We start from the raw sequence: 19497 nt of genomic DNA on the forward strand, positions 1-19497 counted from the left end.
AAGCTGGAGGAGAACCGAATCCTCCCAGAGGCACGGACGCAGCTGCCTTCTCAGACCTCCCGACACACTGCCATTTGCTGGCTTGGAGAAAAGCACGTTTGCCCACAGCACAGCCACGCTCCCATTTGCACACTCAGCATGCAGACAGTTGCCTGCCTGCTCACACTGGCTCACGTTTACATGCGTGCAGAGGCACATGCCCGTACTCAGGCCCGGGCACGCACTCTCACAGGCTCACACCCCCCTCCCTTCCAGATGGACACTGACCTTCAGGGCCTGCTGCCCTCGGTCTAAGAACTTCAGGCTTGATGGGCAGACTGCTACCTTCACCCGCAAGGGATAAGCCCGGGCTTCACTGCAAATGGGCACTGGGACAGACATCCTGTGCCCTAGTGGCCTCCCTGCCCTGCTCTTGGGAGTGGCAAGAGGCTGGGTCCTGATCAGAGAGGCCTGGCTACTCTCCTCCTGACACCCCCAAGGGAAGATGCTGCCTCATTTGGTCTCTTTAGTCTGGTCAAGGCCACGCCCCGGGCCCCATCCCCACCCCTTAGTGTTATACCCAGAGGAGAAGGGAGGGGAGCTCCACTGGCGTGTTTTGTGACTACCAGGCCAACCTCGTGCAATTGTTCCTCAGTGTAAGGACCTCTGAAATGAGCTTCTGTGAGGGCCCCAGGCCCACGGAAATACATACACCAATTCTGTTTGGGTCATCTCCTCGGTTCTCCTATCCCCACAGCCATAGCATAGGCCTGCTGCTATCTGCTGGGGAATCACTCACAGTGACAGCTGCTAACTGGTGCCCCGGTGCCATCCATGCAGCCTCCCGGATGCTCAGGCTACCCCACACGCCTCACCGTGCCGCTTCCCTACTGACAGCCCTTCAGAGCTCCCCGCAGCCAGCAGAGAGAAGGCCTCGCTCCTTCCACTCCAGCATCTTCCCTCCCTGTGCCTCCCCTGCCTGGGCACCACACCCTCCACCGCTGCGCACTCACGCCTCTTGCAGCAACCACTCAGAGCCCCCTCCTCTGTGATCTGGGGCCCCGAGAAGCCTGTGCCAAAGTGTGTGCACAGATGTGCAATGGCTCGGCACGTGCATGCCCTGCACACACGTGTGTCTCTGGCACACCCTCTGCTGCCCACCTTCTGCCCTGCCCTAGCTGCTCCTCATTTCCCTCTCCAGATGAGCCCAGGGCAAAGCTATTACCCGAACGAGTGGCCAGAATGAAAAATTAAATTTCCACTTATCCTTCTCGCTCATGCATTCCCTCCGGACCAGCAGGGCTTGGAGCACAGGGCACGGCTGTGCCCCTCGGGGTGGGTCCCCTAGAGAATGTGGTGGGCACTGGCTGATGTGGGATGAAGAGCGGTGAGGTCGGCTGCTGCTCGGAAATTGCGTGAGAGCACAAGAACAAACAGCCCTGAAAAGGCTCAGGTCACCTGAGGGGGCTGAGACCCTTCCCAGGGAGGGACAGGCTGACAGCTCCTGGGCTTCTCAATGATGCACTGAGTGTCATGCTTCCCTGGCTCCTGCCTAACTGGGCTGTCAGCAAGAGGCATGTTGTGTCCCTCTTCCAGCTGGAACCCTGGGTGGCCAGGCTCACCCACCCTCTATCTAGTCCACCATCGGGGAAGGTATCACCATGAGAGCCTGAGATAAGTATGGTTACCTCCGTATCAGAGATTAGGAAGCTGAGGCTCAGAGAGGTGAGAACTTACTCAAGGCCACACAGCTAAGAAGAGCCAGTATGTGAACACACTCAGGCCAAGTCTGTCCCTCATATGACACTCCTTCCCTGAGGGGTGGTCCAGTTCCTCATGACAACCCTCCCTTCCCACCTCCCCCTCGTCTGCCCCCATCGCCCTGGGGCTGGGGCTCCGGCAACCAAAGGCTCTCAGTGAGCTTTGCTCAGACTTTCTCCAGGTGGGGAGATACCTGTGGCTCTGGCCCTCCCTTCCACCTGCCAACCTATGGGAGCCCCCAACCCTGGCCTGAGGGAGGGGCTGCCTGCCTCAGTTTCCCCCAGGTTCCTACTCCTGTAACCAGTCTTAGAAACACCCGTTGGAGAAAACAGTGAGTGACTCTGCCTACTTGCCCCCATATGGGAGAGGAGACAGAACAGCCCTGACGACAGGTAGGTAGCCCCCGGACTGCTTCAGGCTGCTCCTTCTGCAGCTGCGCCTTGAATGTGCACACAAGTGAGGTCTCCCACGCCTGAGACACTGGCTCAGGGCTAGTGAATCCTCAGGGCTGGCCCAAGCTCTGTGGCGGGAGCCTAGTAACTACTGCCCAGTTTTCTATATCCCTGAAGTCACCTCCTGTGCACGTCACTTCCCGTCCATCTCGGCAGCAGCGTGACACAGCTGTGTTCTCTTCTAGCCACTTCCTCTTCTAGCTCAGGTACAATGCTAAAGACACTTCCTCGTGTCAACTTGTGATGACAATTTACCCCTCTATTGACTTGTTTTGATGCTCCCATTAATAATGATGATAATGATGGAGGTCAGGATAATAATCACAGAGCACTGGCCACTTATTGATGGACTGACCTGTGCTAGGTACTTGCCCTACATTATGTGTAATTCTGACAACAACCCCTCAAGGCAGGCCATAGGATCCCATTTTACAGATGGGGGCTTGTCCAGGGTCGCAGCTGTCTGACATCCAGCCCATGTGAAGTCTCTCCCCGGAACATTCTAGCCCTGTTCCCCCTTTGCCCTGAGATGTGAGGTGGCTGAGCCCCCTCAGCTGAGTTGACGGAGAGAAAGATGCAGAGAAAACAGCAATTCAGTTTCAGGGCACACACACCATCGTGGCTTTGGGTTATCTCCCTGCTTTCTCGCCAGTCTTCTTGCTTGAGCAAAGTCAAATCATGCAGGTTTCCTTATGTGCAGGCACGCAGCTTAGAGGAGACAGGCTCTACCTGCAAACCCATCCCCACCAAGCCAGCATCCCATGGAGCGTTCTATTGGCAAACGCAAGAGCAGGCTCTGTTCCCCAAAAGAGCATTGCTGTAGACAGCACTTCCCTCTTGCCTCCTGGAGCCCCCCTCCTGTCCCTGTCTGATTGGGGGTCACCCTGACTATCTCCCATACGGCCTTAAATGAAGGAGAAAGAAAAGCAAAGCAAGACCAATGGCCAAAGCTCAAGGGGGAACCAGAGAAGCAGGAAAGGAAGACACACTTCCTGCAGTGACACAACCCAGAGGTGGGGGACGTAGGGAGTGGAGGAACCCACGGGTGGGGACAGGCAGGGGAGGGTGTGGCTTCCTACCTGTGATATTGACCTCCACCTGTCCCGAGCGGGTGCCAATGGGGTTGGTGGCCTCACAGATGTAGGTGCCTGCCAGGCTATAGTTGATGGGTCCCTTGAAGAAGAGGGTTCTGTTCTGGGCCTCCACACCCTTGGGGAGAGAGCCATTCAGCCTACAGGGAGTGGGAGACAGCATAGGGTTATGACTTCCCAGCCCCAAGAAGCTGTTCCTGTGTCACCCACTTGGCTCCAAGCCCACCAGCCCTTTTGCTGAGTTCAAGTGATGGGCTCTGTCTTGGAAGTAGGAAAAATAATAATAATAATCTCTTGTATTTGACAGTTTTATATTATTCAGCTTTTCATATCTGATCTTCATAACACTGAAATATAGGCAGGACAGGTAGGTACTGGTCCCACTTAACAGATAAAACCTGAGGTTCGAGGCCAAGAAAACACAGCTAGTCAGCAGCAGTAAGGGAGCTCTTGCCAGCTCTCCGGACTCCTGGTGCAGTGCTCTTTCTGCTTACTAGTCATGGCTCCTGACTGTTGGCCCATGGCCTCCTGGGTAGCTGGTTAACAATACAGATGCCTGGGTTCTAACCCCAGATCCCCCGAAGCAGAAGCTCTGGGGTGAAGGCCTAGGGATCTGTATTTTAACAAGCCACTCAGCAATGAGATGGGAATTGTGTTCCATTTCACTATCCGTGTTCTTGTGCTGGGAATGTCACAGTACTTTTGCATGTGGGGAGCATCCTGGGAGTTTGCTGAGGACAGGGGACCTCCTTCCTTCCTCCTGATCCCAGATGCCGCAAAACTATGACTCTGTTGAACCCGGCAGCTCTTCGGTCCACAGAGCTGAACTGGGCAAGCAGGCTCTGCCCACTTGCACCTTGAGAAGCATTTTTTGTTCCAGGAAGTGGAGAACAAGAGCTCGGCCCTGCCAGTGCCCTCTGCTTCCTAGAAAAAGGGCATAGACTCCCCTGGGCAGCCATTTTCTGGCCACCCATATCAACCTTCTTCTCGGTGCCCCCTGCCCCTGTCTTTCCGTCCATCCAGCTCTTCTCCAGGAAGAGCCTTCGCTCCGGCCAGCAGAGCCGGCTGGGGGAGACAGGGCCCCCTGAGGGCCAGGCCCAAAGGCCATGTGGCTGAGAATGGGGTGACGGGCTGTGGAGCTGTGCTCCTTGAGCACAGGCGTTCTGGGATGACTGCTGCCTCTCCCTGAGAATCCGGGGGTGCTGGAGAGAAGGAACAGGAACAAAGAAAGATCTGGGATGCTCAAGAACACTGGCTTCCCTGGGGACACCTCGATAAAAATAAATACTAGGGGTTGGGGTGGGAGTGACTCAGGCTGAATCACCAAAGAAAAATGACAAAACTCTTTATTAGGGAGAGGAAAGGAAGCAGATCACAGGGGAAGCCCCCTCAGGCAGAATGGTGTGTCCCACTGACTCTGACACTCTCAAACGCTGAGGGGGTGTGTGCGTGTGTGTTCTCTCATGCACCACTTCTCACTGAGAAACCTGAGCCCAGACCCCAATCTTTTCTCCACCTACGGCTCCTGGAGGTGGGGAGGGTGGTCCCCCTGTGGTATCTCCTGCAGTGAGCAGCCAGCCCCGCCAGCCCCACAGCACTCACGTCGTCCAGCGGTACTCAGTGGCCGGGGGGTTAGCATCAGCTTTGCACGTGAGCTTCACATCCATCCGCTGTAGGTACCAGTTGCCATCGAACCCCTCAATGGTCACCTCGGGCTCATCTGTGGGGCAAGGGATGTTCAAAGAGGGTGTGGTCAGGAGAGTAGGACTCGGGGCAAGGGAGCCTCAGACAGGAAGGGATGGAAGGAGCAGCGACACGGAAACAGCTGGAAGGGAGGGAAGCGTGAGAGGGCGGGTAGAAACCACAGAACCCCGGTGCAGAAACAGGAGGGGCACGGGGAAGGAGGAGAGAAAGGAGAGCAGGGGAGGAGGGGAAGGAGATGCAGAGCAGAGGAGTGGCAAGGTTGGGGGAGAGGGCTAGTGGCGCCCACTCCGGGAGGCCCGGCGCCCGCCCCGGCTCACACTGCACGTTGAGGGTGAGGCTCTCCTTGAAGCGGTCCGTGTGGTAGTTGACGATGCAGGCCAGGGACTGCTGGTGGGCCTCCCTGCTGGGCACCAGGCGGTAACGGCTGATGACCGTCACTGTGCCATTGGGGTTCCGGATCTCCTGGTACTCGGCCTCGCCCTTCAGCCGTGTTTCCCAGGACACCACACTGGGAGGCTTCCCGTTGGCCGAGGTGCAGGTGGCCACCAGAACCTTGTCGTCCTGCCCCTTCTTGGCTCGGAGCACTGCCTGGGTGCCCTCTATCCAGTTGGTGGGTTTGGCTGTGGGGAACCAGAGAGAACGATGGGACCAGCTCTGTTGCCTCGTCAAACATGCACTGACCCAGGAGGGTGTGGCACCCACCAGGCCACGTCTTCAGGTCACCTTCGCCACCCCTGCCTCTCAGCTGTGCTTCACCAAAGCTGTTCGCGGAACTTCTTGCAGGAAGTTCTTCCTGTCTAATGCATGTCCTCCCTGCTCTACTAGTCAGATCCTCCTCCATCAGGCTTGGGCCTTTTTGGAGTCTTGGCATGTTCCAGCCAAGCCACTTAAGTGGCTCCTTTCGTTACCACAGTGACTGATGATTTGCCTGCTTCTTGGCCATCCACAAAGTGCCCATGGTGGGGCTCCAACCTGAATACTGACCCTCCACTGTGTCTAGAGTTAAGGTCCCTGCCCCCCATCCCTAGTGAACTGTGGGGCAGCCTGGCCAGAAGGGACTCGGAGCACCATGCCTGAAGCGGTGGGAGCATGCCCACCCAAGGAGGGTGTCTGGGGCCACTGGGGCACACTGAGAATGGCCAAACCCCCAGGTCTGGACAGACAGGGACAGGGGGCTGAGGCCAGCTTACCCATCACGGTGAGATTGAGTTGGCTCTCACGATTGCCCGTGGGGAAGGTGGCAAACTCGCAGATGTAGACACCCTCATCCTCCAGCTCCAGGTGGGAGAGGCGGATGGTGCCGTCGGTGAAGGAGGGCCGCAGGAACTCCACGCGCTCGCGGTAAGGGGCCAGCACGGAGACGCCCATGGCGGGGTTATAGATGGCCACGTTCTGCTTGGTGCCATTGGTGGCCTTCTGCCACGTGACCTGGGTGATCTTCACACTGGGCAGCGGGTTGGCAAAGCTGCAGTGCAGCACCACGTCTGTGCCGATGAAGCCATACATTGAGTCGTTCACCTGGACCACCTGGGCGTGGGCGCCTGGCCGAGGGAGATGGCAGGCAGTGGTCAGTGGCAGGCACAGCTCCCCTGACCCACCCACACAATTCCCTGCGCTCTGGTCTTGTCTTTTATGGCAGTCATTATTCTTTTTATTCTGATTATAAAAATATTAATTACTTGTTATAAAAACACTGGGCAATACTGAAAAGTATTGAGAAGAAAGTGACAACATCCCATGATCCTGCCACTCAGGATAATCTTGAAGGATCCTGAAGGACAATCTTGAAGGCTCTATCTTCTTTCACTTTTTTCTCTCTATCTATGTATATCCACATAACCATCTATTTTTTTACAAGATCAGATATTGTTCCATAAGCTGCTTTTTCACCTAGTGACATATTATCAATATCGCTCTGTGACAGTAAATATGCGTCCACACCCTCATTTTTGATGAGGGTCGAATGCGTTGCTTTCCAAGTGGAGCCCCCACCCAGGAGCCACGAGTGCTTCACCTTGCTGGGCCTCGGTTCCCTCATCTGGTAAATGGGGTGGATAATCCAGTCCTCTCTGCCTCACAGGGTTGCCAGGGGAGCCAAGTGGCATAATGGATGAGAAAGTGCATTAGGAGGCAGGAAGCTCTGGGTGAGCGTGAGGGCCCACAGTGGCCGACATTAGGGCCACCCCTGCCGTCTGCTCCCTTGCAGCTGGGTCCCCGTCCCCTGGGGTGCGCAGGCTCAGCCCCTCCTACCCAGTCAGAAAGAGGGAAGTAGGCGCCGCATAGGTATCTTCACTTGGCATTGGACATCCTTGCCTTTTGTCCACATCTCTCCATCAGCCATGCTTTCCAACCACACCAGCCTGGGCCTGTCCTCAGAACGTGCCATGTTCCCCTGTTTCCGTCCCTCCCTCCTCCCATTTATTCAGCCACGATTTGCTGAGTGACTAGATTGCAGGATCTATTATGAGCATCTGGAGCATGTCAATGAGCAATTCGGTCCCGGCCACCGCGGGCACAGAGCCTATCCATGCCACATTCCAGACTCTTGCTCAGGCAGGTCCCTCAACCTGGATGGCCCTTCCCCTTCCCCACCTGTGGTCAGTCCACCAAGGCCACCTCCTGGGGGAGCTTCCCTGATCCTCCCAGCCAGACCTAACCACCCCAGCGACCTCTAGCACAGCTCTCTCCTCTCTTGGAATGTGGTGGTTTACACATCTGACTCCTCCACCAGACTGTGTACTCCTCCAGGGCAGGGTCTGTGTCTCTTCCACCTCTGACTCCCCAGTGCCCAGCCTGGCATCTGGCACATAGTAGGTGCTGGTAAATATTTGTTGCCAGACAAACTGCGATGGGAGCCAAGAGAAAAGATTTGCAAGAAGGAGGGAGTGATTGGCGGTCTCCCCACAGACTGTTTCCTCCCATCTAGAATGTCTTCTGTTTCAGCTTTCTTACTCCTGAACTTGGCTTGGCTCCCTTCCCTTGGGGCAGCCGTTCCTGTCACCAGGCTCTGCCCTCCAGCTCTCCCGAGCCCTGCCGACTTCCCGCAAGCTGTGTCCTTGCTGTCGTTTGCACTCGTCACATCCTTATATCCTTACTTCACCCAATTTATTGAGCACCATCAATAATATCAATGATGCTGGGCCCCGAACTGGCTCAAGGTGGGGGGGTGGCCTAAATGGCCGTCCCAAGGGGGTCTGGGACCCAAGAGTGGGGATTTGGGGCTTACACTTGCCCCCTCCCACATGATAGAGACGCGGGAGCAGCACAGGTCCGTCTGAGGGCTCCACAGCCCATGGTTGGTCAAATGAGCTGCTCCCCACCCCTCCCCTCGAGAAGGCGCAGGCCAGGTCTCTCTAGGTCACTGAGGTACCCCCGGTGCTTAGCACACAGTAGGTACTCAAGAAATGCTTGCTGAATAAATCTATCTTTGGCCCCACCAAGCCAGGTGCTTGCCACGCCCTGACATGCCCCTCCCCTACAGCCCTTCTAGGCCCATGGGGGCTGTCTCCACCTGCACCCCACTAGCTGTCCCCTCGGCCAGTCTGTGGGGTGCTCCAGAGCTGGTGCTGCCTGGGCAGGGGCACCATGGGATGGCAGGAGTACGAAGGGAGAAGCACCCAGCCGAATCAGCACTGTGGGACCTGGCCAGGCACTTTCCGTTCTGGGGCCTATTTTCCTCCTCTGTAAAGGAGTGGGCTGGACTCCCCGATCTCAATGGTCCCTCCGGCCCTAACTGTCTGATGGCAGCCCAGCCCAGTGGTGGCCCCAACCCAAGAAAAGTCCCGTGGTGAGGTCAGTGGGCCAGACGCCCCGCACTCTCGCTGACTGGCGAGCCTGCACGCAGCTAAGCCCCAGGCTCTCCCCAGCGGGATAACTGGGTGCTCCCTGCCCTTCCCCCAGCCCGTTGAAGGCTGCCCAGAAGCTGAGATAATGCAGGCATAATTGGAGATCTTGCGACACACAAAGCTAGGAACAGGAAAAGCCAGTTGGGAGGGCTTGGGCCACAGGTGGGAGTGGGGGGAGGGGTGTGGGCACCAGAAGCCATCTTGGGATTGGCGCCAGGCACGGTGGGCCTGCAGAGGGACATGGCCCACCAAGCCCTGCAACCTGCTCCTCTCACTCCCCTGCAGGTGTGGGGACAGGCAGGCTGTAGTCCCTGGCGCACAGGCTGATGTTCATCTGCTGCGCCTTCAGCAGTGACCTCATCCTTCAGAGTGTGTCAATGCCAGGAAGCGAGATTGCCGCTAGTGGCCCGGGTGTGGGGTGGGGAGGGTGCTGCAAGGGGCCCAGGCACCGCGGAGGCCCCCTTGCATCTACCAATCCCTCTCCAGGCAGCAAGCACCCCCAACTCCCGGTCTATTTGGGGGTGGAGGTGGCTGTCTTCTCTCCACCGTGGCTCTCCCATCAGCAACCTCTTGGCGGGGACTTAACCTCTATGAGGCTCCGTTTGCAATGAGGTTGCACATCTGCAAAATGGGGATTATAATAGTTAATACCTGTCCTATGGAATTGTCGTAAGGATTAAGTGAGGGACTACACGGGAAACTTAGAAAGCAGCACTTAGCACAAATTAAATGCCCAATAAATGTTAGGTGCCATCATCATCGTCACCACCGCCACCATCATCTTTCATCTGTGAAGCAGTAGCCTCCCTCCCTGGGACTCCATTCAACAAACACTTTTTGAGCACCTACCCCACACTGGGCACTGCACTGGGTGCTACTGGGTCCCTCTTCCAGGATGCCCTTGTGACTCCCAGCCCTTCCTACTCAGCTGACACCGCTCTTCATATCCCAAGAGCATATAGCATTAACCTACACCCCTTTGTTCTCTGTTTCCTGGCAGATGTGTCTAGTCTGTCCCCTGTCTCCCAACATATTGTAAGCCCCTGTAGGAGAGGAAAGGGGCAGGCTTGGCTTTGGGTTAAGTCACCCATGTCACACCAGGGCTTGGTGACCCTGCTGACTCTGGTTCCCCAAGCAGGTAGGGCTGGTCCACAGAATGCACCCTGTCTCCCTCCCTGAAGGTTCCTTCTTGCATGAGAAGCAGAGGCTGGCCCAGATGTGGGAACTGGGACCACTAAAACGGTATCATACTGGAGCTCAATGGACCATGCATTCCATCATTTGCAAAGTCCAGAGGGGTTGGGTCACTTGCCCAGGGACACAAAATAAGCAGCACCCAGCCCAGTGCTCTTCCCACCCTGCCACAAAAACAGATTCTGGCTCAATCTAACTCCCTGGGGCTTCGTTCTGGGTGGTGTCCCTCACAAAGTGCAACCTCAATGCCTCCATCAGCCCTTGCGAGAAATGGCGCAAATACCAGTTACAATACAATGGCCATTGCGCCTGCAGGCTACCCTGCAGTCCAGCAACTGGGTGTCAGCTGATGGGTTAGAAACAGGGACTCTGAGGAGCCCAGGTGGGGAGCATTTGGGAGGCTGCTATGTGCAGAGCAGGAAGAGCCAGAAAGGTGGGGAGAGAAGGAGGGTGGGGCTAGCCATGGGACTTGTGCTCTTAGCGGAGGGGTTCTTGCGCTCTTAGCGGAGGGGTTCTTGCAGCCCAGGGATACCAAAGAATGAGTCCCTGTTTCCTGACCTCAAGCACTGCCTGTATACTCCCTGACCACCCTATGAGCTCCGGGCCCTGGGACCCAGGCCCTGGGGTTTGTGCTCAAGTGCCTCAGTTTCCCCACTAGAGCTCAGGTTGGGCAGTTCAGGCTGCCCAGCTTCCCAGAAGTGCTGAGCCAGCATGGCAGGCATTGGGCCGGCCCCCCGAGACGTCACAGACCTGCAAAAGCCCGAGCTCAGCAACAAAACACAAAGGCTCCTCAGTTGCGGCAGACAAACCTGCTCCCCAAGGCCTGCCTGCCATGGAGCTAATCTGCAGGCCGGTGCCACAGGTTCCCACGCGGCGGGTGTGGCATGCTCTGCTCCCCTTGTACCCACTTTCAGTGGTTTCTCTTCCTGCCCTTTTAAACCCCAGACCCCTCTCGCCCTAGCCAAGCAGGCAGGAACTGGGCCGAGGTGGGTGGGTGAGACAGGGGTGCCTAGGTGAGGCGAGGGTCAGTCGGGGCTTCCTGGCGTGGACCAGCCCTCTCCAGCCCCTCCTTTCCTGAGGCTCTGCCGGGTGCCCTCAGGTGGGCGGGCAGAGGTGGCAGGCCTGGCCTGGAGCAAAGTGGCACCACATTAAAGAGAGGGAGTCTGTGGGCATGCGTGTGTGCATGCATGTGGGCATGCGTGCACACACACGTGCGGGTGGGGGGCACTGGGATCCCCCATAAGGGTCTCTGGGAAATCAATGTCCTTTGGGATCCACCTCTAGGTCTCTCTAGGGATGCTCGCCTCCCACCCCAGGAACTGGCAGAGGGGAACAGGACGTCCGGTGAGAAGACAGCTAAGTAGTAAGCGGGAATGACTCACCCACTGGGGAGGGGAAGGGCCTCCAGCTGAAACCCTGCTGAGTCAGCACAGTGACCTAAAGGTTACAGGCCCCCTCCTCCCAGCGCAGCCACTTTCCCAGATGTCAGCTCCCAGGGCTGGCCGGCCCCACCGGGGAGAGAGCTGGCCAAGAGGAGTGTGAAATCAGGAAGGAATCCCCTTCCTGGGGTCCCCCCTCAGAAGGTTTTGCCAATCAGTGTCACCTGGACCTGATCACTTTCCCAGCAAAACCCACATGGGCAGGGCTCTCACTGAAGTCCTTTGAACTTGTCCGGGCTCATATCTAAGCCCCGGGCATGGTTCTACATTAGCCCAGGAGCTCCCCAGTGCCCAGGTTGTGTCCCTGCCTCCAGATGCCCTCTACACCCAGCACAGGTCCAGAGTGCCCCAGGCCAGTGGGCTCAGTGAGGAAGCAGAAGCAGACCCAGCTGACCTGGTTCCTGTCCCAGCAGCCCAGCCACCCCTCCCTGGGGCTGGGCATAGCACGAAGGCACGAGGACTGAGTCCGGACCCAAGCAGCCCAGCATTTCTGCTTCCATCCCCTGCCTCCCGTAGCGCAGAGACTTTGGCTGGTGGGAGGTGGGTCCTGGGAGATTCCCTCCAGGGGCAGTGCCTGCTAGGACGGCTCCAGGTGTCTTGGGGCCTTTGGGGCCCTCCACACCCGCCTCAGCGGCAGTGGTGATAACATCCCATGATCCCACAGCCAGGGGCTAATTGCTACCGTCCAAGGCAGGCGCCTCCGCCCCTCCTCTGGGGTCACAGAAACTGCAGATGTTTTCCTCTTGTCTGATGTGCCCCCACTCCCCACACGGAGCGGGTTAATGACGGGCTGTGGGGCTGGCGCCGGCGCCTTGGGCGGGTGAGCACAGCGCGTGGGAGAGGAGGGGGCGCGGCAGCCTGGGAAAAGCCCCGAGAAGGAGCTGAGGCAGGAGCCCACGTCCAGACAGGCCAGGCCGGCCCTGCTCTGCTCTGTTGGCAGCACAGAAACCCCAGGGTGGTGGCAGTGATGGGGGGTGCTCTGGTAAGTCCCATCTCTCTCTGAAACCTAGCAGGACAGGTTGGGGGACAGGGATGAATCAGGGAGCTGAGTTTTGCCTTCTCCCACCGAGAAGCAGGTGGCTGAGGACACCTGGGCTGCTCTCCTACAGGCTGTTTCACGCTGCTGGCCCCACCCCCAGGGCCCATGGCAGGGCCGGTCCTGAGCCAGCCCCCGACTCCTGGTGCCCAGGAACATAGAGCCTCTCTCCCCACCCTGTCCCCTCCGTCTCTAGCCTTCGAGGAGTCACCTCTCGGTCCCCTCTGTACTGCCCATCCTGCAGGTACAGGTAGTGGAGAGAAAGGGTACCTGCTGGGAATTGGCAGAGGCGGCTCTGGTCCCCACTACTTGGTCACTATTCCCCTGCATGGCCTTGGGTATGGCCACTTTCCTTGTCTGTAAAACGGGAGTGTTGACCCTGATGAGCCCGGAGGAGGACTGTACTCTGGACATGACCTGCCCAGCTCTCGCTGCCACAGCTCTGCACCTTCCCTGGATCTACCTCTGGGAACCTGTCTACCAAGTGGCTCCTCTGCCCCTGTATGCTGCCCAGCTCCTCCAGGAAGACCTCCTAGATTAAGTGGAATGCCAGGAGAACCCAGGCCACACCATGGCAAGGCTGGGGCGCACGGGGTTCTTCTCCAGCCAAGTAATCACCAAGTCCAGCCGATGCAAGCTCCTAAGTGGCTTCTGAATTCATCGTGGCTCTGCATCCCGCTGGCCCCAATCCAAACGTCCTGTGCCCCTCCCACGAGCACCGCGCCCCCAGCAGAGTCTCACCTTCTTATTTTCTCAACACTCATGGGCTGGGACTCTGCACTAAATCCCTTTCCTTTGAGCCTGAGCACCCGCCACCTCATGCTCCCTCCTCCTCCTCCCCAAGCCTTGCCCCTTGTGCAGGCCAGCATCAGCTCTCGCCTGGTCCACTGTAGCGGAATGCGAAGTCTACAGTCTCCAGCCTCCAGCTCTCTCTCCAACCCCCTCTACACTCGGCAGCCAGAATGATGCCTCTAAATGGAAGACACTCTCGACCTCCAGTCCTCCCCCGGCTTCTTGCAGCCCTTAGGACCAAGTCCTTCCGGGCTCTGGACCCCATCTCGGGCATTCCCAGCCTCCAGCACCCCCCACTTTCTCTCATTCCTGCCACACTGAACAATACTATTAATATCAATTCCCTGTCGTGCTATTGCCTTTGCTAACGATGCATACCTCATCCCCTTCCACTTGACTTTTGAGGAGAGGCTTCCCGGAGCCCTCTCCCCTCCGCTGTCATGGGTTGGGCATCCCTGCATCCTGAGGGCCCTGTACCTGAGCATGTATCTGTCACACCATTCCTCCCCCCACCGGGGGGAAGGCCAGGACTCCCACCAACCCAATGCCTGGCATACAGGAAGCACAGGGGCCCGAGTGGTTGGTGGAGAAGGCTGTGAGCCAGCTGAGGGCCTGGGGCAGGCTTAGCCATATCTCAGGTCTGACTGCAGCTCCCTGGGAACTGCACACCGGCTGAGGGACACAGATGGAAGGGGAGGCCTCGCACCTGCATGGAAGGGAAGCAGGTCAGAGTCCGAATCTTGTCCGTCCTCAACTGAGAGGAGGACACTACACCCTAGCAGGGTGCAGGTCGGCCTGACCTGTTGCCTACCCTAGCCCCATATCCTCTGCTTGCCTCTTAGTTGCCACTTCCTGATTCCTTTCCTCTCTCCTCTGCCCTGGTTCCTAGCACCCAGCCCCTCTTCCTTCCTCACACCAGACCATAAGGTGACAAATATTTTTCTCACTCAAGCAAGCTGCAGCCCCGAGGCCCTGCTCCTGAGCTCTTAGCCCTGTTTGTGTCTGCACATTCCCCAGATACACACCCCTCCCACCATAGCTGGGGGTACTGCTGTCCTGGCTTTTTGAGGCCTGGCAGACCTGGGACCACCTGGCTCTCAGGCTAAGATTCAGGCAGGTCCCACCACCTGCTGCCGATACCAACCCTCTCCGCCCCAGCTGCAGCGAACTGCACTGTCTCATAGCAGACACTGCAGCCCGGATTTCCCTCAGCAAATGTGCATTTTTAATGACACATTTTGGAGTGTAGGCAGCAGCCTCTTTGGAAGGCTAGTGTGGGGGTGGGAGAGGCTGGGGGCTGCCGAGAAAGCAGAGAGAGAATTCCCCAGGCTTCCCCAGAGAACCTTTTAAAAGCTCAGTATTGACATATGCATTGTCTCAGCCCTGTGGGTTCTGTGCTGATGTTCGACACCTGCTTGGAAGCAGAGGGCCCTCGATCTGCCTCACACCAGGAGGAGCCTGTCGGACCACCCCAGCACCCAGCCGTCCTGACGCCCTGTCCACCCGTGCAGCTGCCTTCTAAGAGGAATGGAGTGAGGAGAGCTCTAGGGGCTGGGTGGAAGATGGGATAGGGAAGAGATTAAGAGAAACATGGGGTGGGAGTGTATAACGTCATTCCTCTAGGAGCCCCGACTTCGAATTCAGATAGACCTGGGTTTGTGTCTGCTGCTTATTAGCTGGATGCCTTTGAGCAAGTTGCATCAATCTCTCTGTGCTTCAGTTTTCTCGTGTATAAAATGGGAACAATAATAGGACTATTTCCTAGGGCTCATTTGAGGATTAAATGAGATAATTCATATGTGCTCTTAGCACAGTGCCTGGCACATAGTTATGCTACGTAAGTGGCTGTCTTATTCGTGTAGGGGAAGGAACCTGCTTAGAAATGAGGTGAGCTGGTTTCCATCCCGGCTCTGACAACGCACCAGGTGATCCCAAGCAAGTCTCTGCTGGGATAAGGCCACTTTCCCAGAGCCCTAGTGACCTTGGCACTCTTACATTTTGGGCTGGAAAATTCTTTGTTGTGGGGGGTGTCCTGTGTAATGTGGAAGTTCAGCAGCATCCCTGGCCTCTACCGGCTAGATGCCAGGACAACCAAAAATGTCTCCAGACATTGCCGCATGTCCCATGGGGGGAAAGTCACCCCCAATTAAGACCACCGTTCTGGAGGAAGGGGTGTGAAGCTCAAGCAGGGTGGTGGTGTTCACGATGGATGTGCAGGGCCGACTGCGGCAAGCAGGGTGCAGAGGGGAAGGGGGGACACAGGGGCATTCCAGTGGGGGATTGTCTTCATTTGTCTTGGGACAGAGGGCCCAGTGGTGGGCGAGAACAGGGGTGCAGGCCTTCCTGACCGGGGAGCCTGCTCCTGAGCTCTGGAGGAGGAGGCGGTGTGTTGTGTTTGGGGGAGACAGGTGCAGAACGGGGGCCCTCTGGCTGCCAGACATGGTTACAGAGTGAGGCGTGAGGGAGGGGCACAGACGGGGAGACAGGCGTGGGGAGTGTCGCGGGCACCCTTAGACAGGGCAGGCAGGGAGGCTGCCAAGGCGGGGGCCGGGCTGTGTTTCGAGGAGCAGAAACGAGGTCAGGCAGCGTCTTCCTTCGCTGGTAAACTGCTATCATTTCGGAAGGATTTTCACCTCATTTGGTTACTGCTTAAGTGAAATCCACAACATGTGTTCTCTGCATTAGTGGAGTGTTTGTGCTTAATTAGTGGCAAATTCTTTCATATTAAAGTCATTAAGTTTTGCTATTTGCTCTCCTCGGCCTAGGCTCTCCCGTCTTTCCCTTGAATGCAAAAGGGTCTGACTGTGGACACACAGGTCGTTCCCGCCTCACCGTCTCAGGAGGTGCACAGCGTGTGCACACACACACACACACACACACACACACAGAGACATTCCCTCTGGCCTTTGGACCCTACAGCACCAGCCCTTGAGCCCGTCCCTCCCAGGGCTGGCATCTCCCGGCACCTCCATCCACGTCCCAGGCACTTCCACATGGCCGGCAGCTCTGCTCCTGCCCCACCCCCTCCTGCCTGGGGTGACTTCCTCCTAGGCAAGGCTTTAGGGTCTGAATCCTGCCTGCCCAGAGCGACTCCAGAGTGGGAGGGGGCCGCAGAGGCAGAGACCATAGTTTAGGCTGGGGCCCTGCCACTGAAGGGGCAACAAGGAGAATGCAACCTAACTGCTCAGGGGGTCGTGTCCACATGTTCCAGGACTAAGAGCTCGCTGTGCACTGCTGGAGCAGCGCTGAGGATGCTGGAGGGATCCTGGGATTGGGGAGAGGGGGGGCTCTTGATTCCCTCTTCCTCCCAGGAAGGCCTTGGTCTCACCAGTCCCTGCTGCTGACATGCAGGGACCTCTGGCACAATGCTTTGTAGCCACGGCACGGTGGTGATCCTGAACTCTTGGTCAGGGACTGGGATCAGTGGCCAGGGCCCGAGAGCAGTCTCTTCCCCTCCACCTGCTTCCCAAGTAGCTTCAGAAGGAAAGAGGTGTCTGCCACAGGCACCAAACCTGCCATTTCATTTCTGGGCAGGACTCACTGGTCCGGACCCAGTGAGCAATAGTGTACTCAAACTGCAGCACAAGGTTTAGATTAGACAGAACATTCCCGGGCAGGGCCGAACCCCCTTGCTGTACAGATGGCACGAGAACTGCCCCAGGCCTTGGCACAGGGTGCTCGAGGTCTCCTCTGTACCAGGACTTAGGCGGTGCTGGGAGAGGGAGCAGCGATGGTGGAGAAGATGGCAGGAGTCCTCTCGCGCGGCCCCTCCTTGCTGAAGCCCCAGCTGGCAATATCTCAGTTGACACAACCTGGACTCAGACCCCAGCGGGTCAGCCTCTCTTTCCATGCTTCCAGGTTCAGGGCTGTCTCCATCCAAAAAAAAAAAAAAAAAAAGCCTTCCTCGCCAGCCTGTGAGCTCTGCTCCTGGACCAGGGACCTCAGGCCAGAGGGTGGCAATCTTTATCTGACGCACTTTAAGACCAGGGTCTGGGGGCAGACAAGAGGGAGCTGGAAACAAGGGACTGGCAAAGGCTTGGGGCCGAGGTTTCTCTTGATTTTTCTCATCTAGTGTAGCTCCAGGAGTCCCCTAAAGGGTCTCCAGCAGGTGGGCTGGGGGTGGGCCAGGAGGACAGGTCCCCCAGGTGCCAGCAGACCAGGGCCCCCGGTCTGCTGGGGTGAGAGGAGTAGGTGAAACCCCTAGCCCTTGTGTCCCCTTGGCTGATGTGAGAACCCACACCCCACAGAGCAGAGACTTCCCCACGCCCGGAAACTCAGGCTTATGTCGGGGTAGCATGTGAGCGGGACCCGGGGGCAGGGTCTGCATGACAGGATGCGACAGTGGCGGTGGGACTCAGGGAAACGGGCAGGGAGAGCCTTTTAATGGTCCTTCCATCACTTCAGAAGCCATCTATTTTTCATGTCCCCCGCACTCAACCTGCTTTCTGCTCAGCTACTACTCTTAACCCCAATTCTCTCCTCTGGCCAAGGCGCCAGTGAAAGTGAACATCTTCCCCTCCAAATATAAGCTACAGTCTTTTGTTCCACTGGTGCTGGGTCTCCCAAACTCACCCAACCTCTCTGAGAACACCAGCCTTGGCTGTAAGACCCCAACTCACTGTGCCTATCCAGGGTCAACCCACAAAAGCATCTTCCCCAACCACCCATGTAAACCCCAGTAGTAGCCCCGGCCTAGGTCTCAACATCAATGCCAACCTAGACCACAAGAAAAACCCCAGTCATGACCCTAACCCTAGTGTTAACCTTCTCCTCTTTAACCGCACATCACCTCCATACCAGCCCTAACCACAACTCTGGAGCTCCAGGTCTCAGCCCCAGCTCAGTATCACCCTCCGGGGGGAGGGCAGCCACGGCTGTTTCCTTTCCACCTGAGAGTCCCCCGGCTTGAAGTGGGCATAGAAAGTGGGGTCCTCCAAGGCCCGGAGGCTGGGTTTGGGGGGGATGCAGGCTGAGCACGAAGGCTGGTCACTCTGGGGTGATCTGCCTGGCTGGGGCACTGTGCTTCCATGCTGTGTCTTTGCTCTCTCCCCACCACAGCAGGGCCTTGTGGGGACGTCCTGGTCCCCAGGCTGTCCCTGTCCCCAGCGCCCAGGAGGCTGACGGGAGCTGTGGGAGGGCACAGCTTTCCTCTGTCCTGGGGCTAATGTCAGCCTCAGCACTTTCTAGCAGCAGGACCCATGCACAAGTCCCTAACCTTCCTGCACCCCAGCCTCTTCAGCTGTAAAGAAAGGGGCCCCAGCACGTCCACCTCGTTCTGTGGGGTGAGGATGGAGTGAGGACGCCTGCATTAAATGACCTCCACAGTCCCGGGGGGCCTTCTGGGAGCCCTGCCTGGCCCACTCTGCTCCCAGCACCGGGCTGTCATCCTCCCTTCCTCCCCGTTCTCAGCAGCACTGAAATCATCCCTTGGCAAACTGCTGAGAGGAGCACATCCCCACCGCCGTTGGGGCCTGTCCTCTTCCTGCCCTGCCAGGCAGGGGCATGCGGGGTGAGGGGACCTGAGACGCGGGAGGTGAGAACCCCACGCCTGGCCACCTGCCCCCCGCCCTGCTCGCTCCCCACAGTTTCCTCCATCACCAGCGGTGCCAGAGTTTCGATCGTGGGGTCTTTCCCCTCCTCCCCCTCCCCGACCATCCCTCTGCCCAACATGAATCTATCGGGAGCCTCGCCCAGTCCCGCTTCCAGCTCAGACTTGTCGGGGTTTCAGGAGTCGCTGGGTAGGGGCTGGCATGCCAGGGCCTGCTCCTCGTCCTGCCTCGCAGAGGGAGCCAGCACGTAGGCACAGGGCTCGGCGCCCAGCTGCAAGGCGCAGCCCAGCCTCTGCGGCCACCTGCTCCCAGCTCCTGCCTCTCCTTCCCAAGCCCGTGCCCTCCTGGCCCAGCCTCCCACCCTGCCCAGAGTGGCCCCTGAGAGCCTAGGAGCGGCTGGTGGCAGAAAGCCCTTCCACCGCCCGAGAATGGGCCCATCCCCTTAGCAGCAGCGGCGGCTGGGTCTCAAGTGCTCCCCTCCCTCTCCATGGGAGAGAGAGTCCGAAAGGGTTAGGGTCCCTGCCAGGCCCCCCAGGGTTGGCAAGAACAGTTAGCACAGCCTATTACTTACTGCCCGGCCCAGGTCTGAGTGATCATATATATATATGCTAATTCACTTAGTCCTTGCGACAACTCGGGGAGCCAGGTACCATTA

At 57.8% G+C, this 19497-nt stretch overlaps 1 protein-coding gene across 2 annotated transcripts in view; it reads right to left on the reverse strand.

Moving 5' to 3' along the window:
- The window catches only part of PVRL1 (poliovirus receptor-related 1 (herpesvirus entry mediator C)), an 86972-nt gene that overhangs the window by 32259 nt on the left and 35216 nt on the right, over positions 1 to 19497 (reverse strand). For both annotated transcript variants that reach the window (XM_012644921.1, XM_012644920.1), the window contains exons 2-5: positions 6178 to 6528; positions 5305 to 5607; positions 4886 to 5003; positions 3272 to 3423 (exon numbers count right to left, since the gene is read on the reverse strand). In XM_012644921.1, the coding sequence (XP_012500375.1) occupies positions 3272 to 3423; positions 4886 to 5003; positions 5305 to 5607; positions 6178 to 6528 (924 nt within the window). The remainder of the gene's footprint in view (positions 1 to 3271; positions 3424 to 4885; positions 5004 to 5304; positions 5608 to 6177; positions 6529 to 19497) is intronic.

The sequence above is a fragment of the Propithecus coquereli genome, unplaced genomic scaffold (assembly GCF_000956105.1).
Source record: "Propithecus coquereli isolate 6110/MARCELLA unplaced genomic scaffold, Pcoq_1.0 Scaffold222, whole genome shotgun sequence".
Lineage (NCBI taxonomy): Eukaryota > Metazoa > Chordata > Mammalia > Primates > Indriidae > Propithecus > Propithecus coquereli.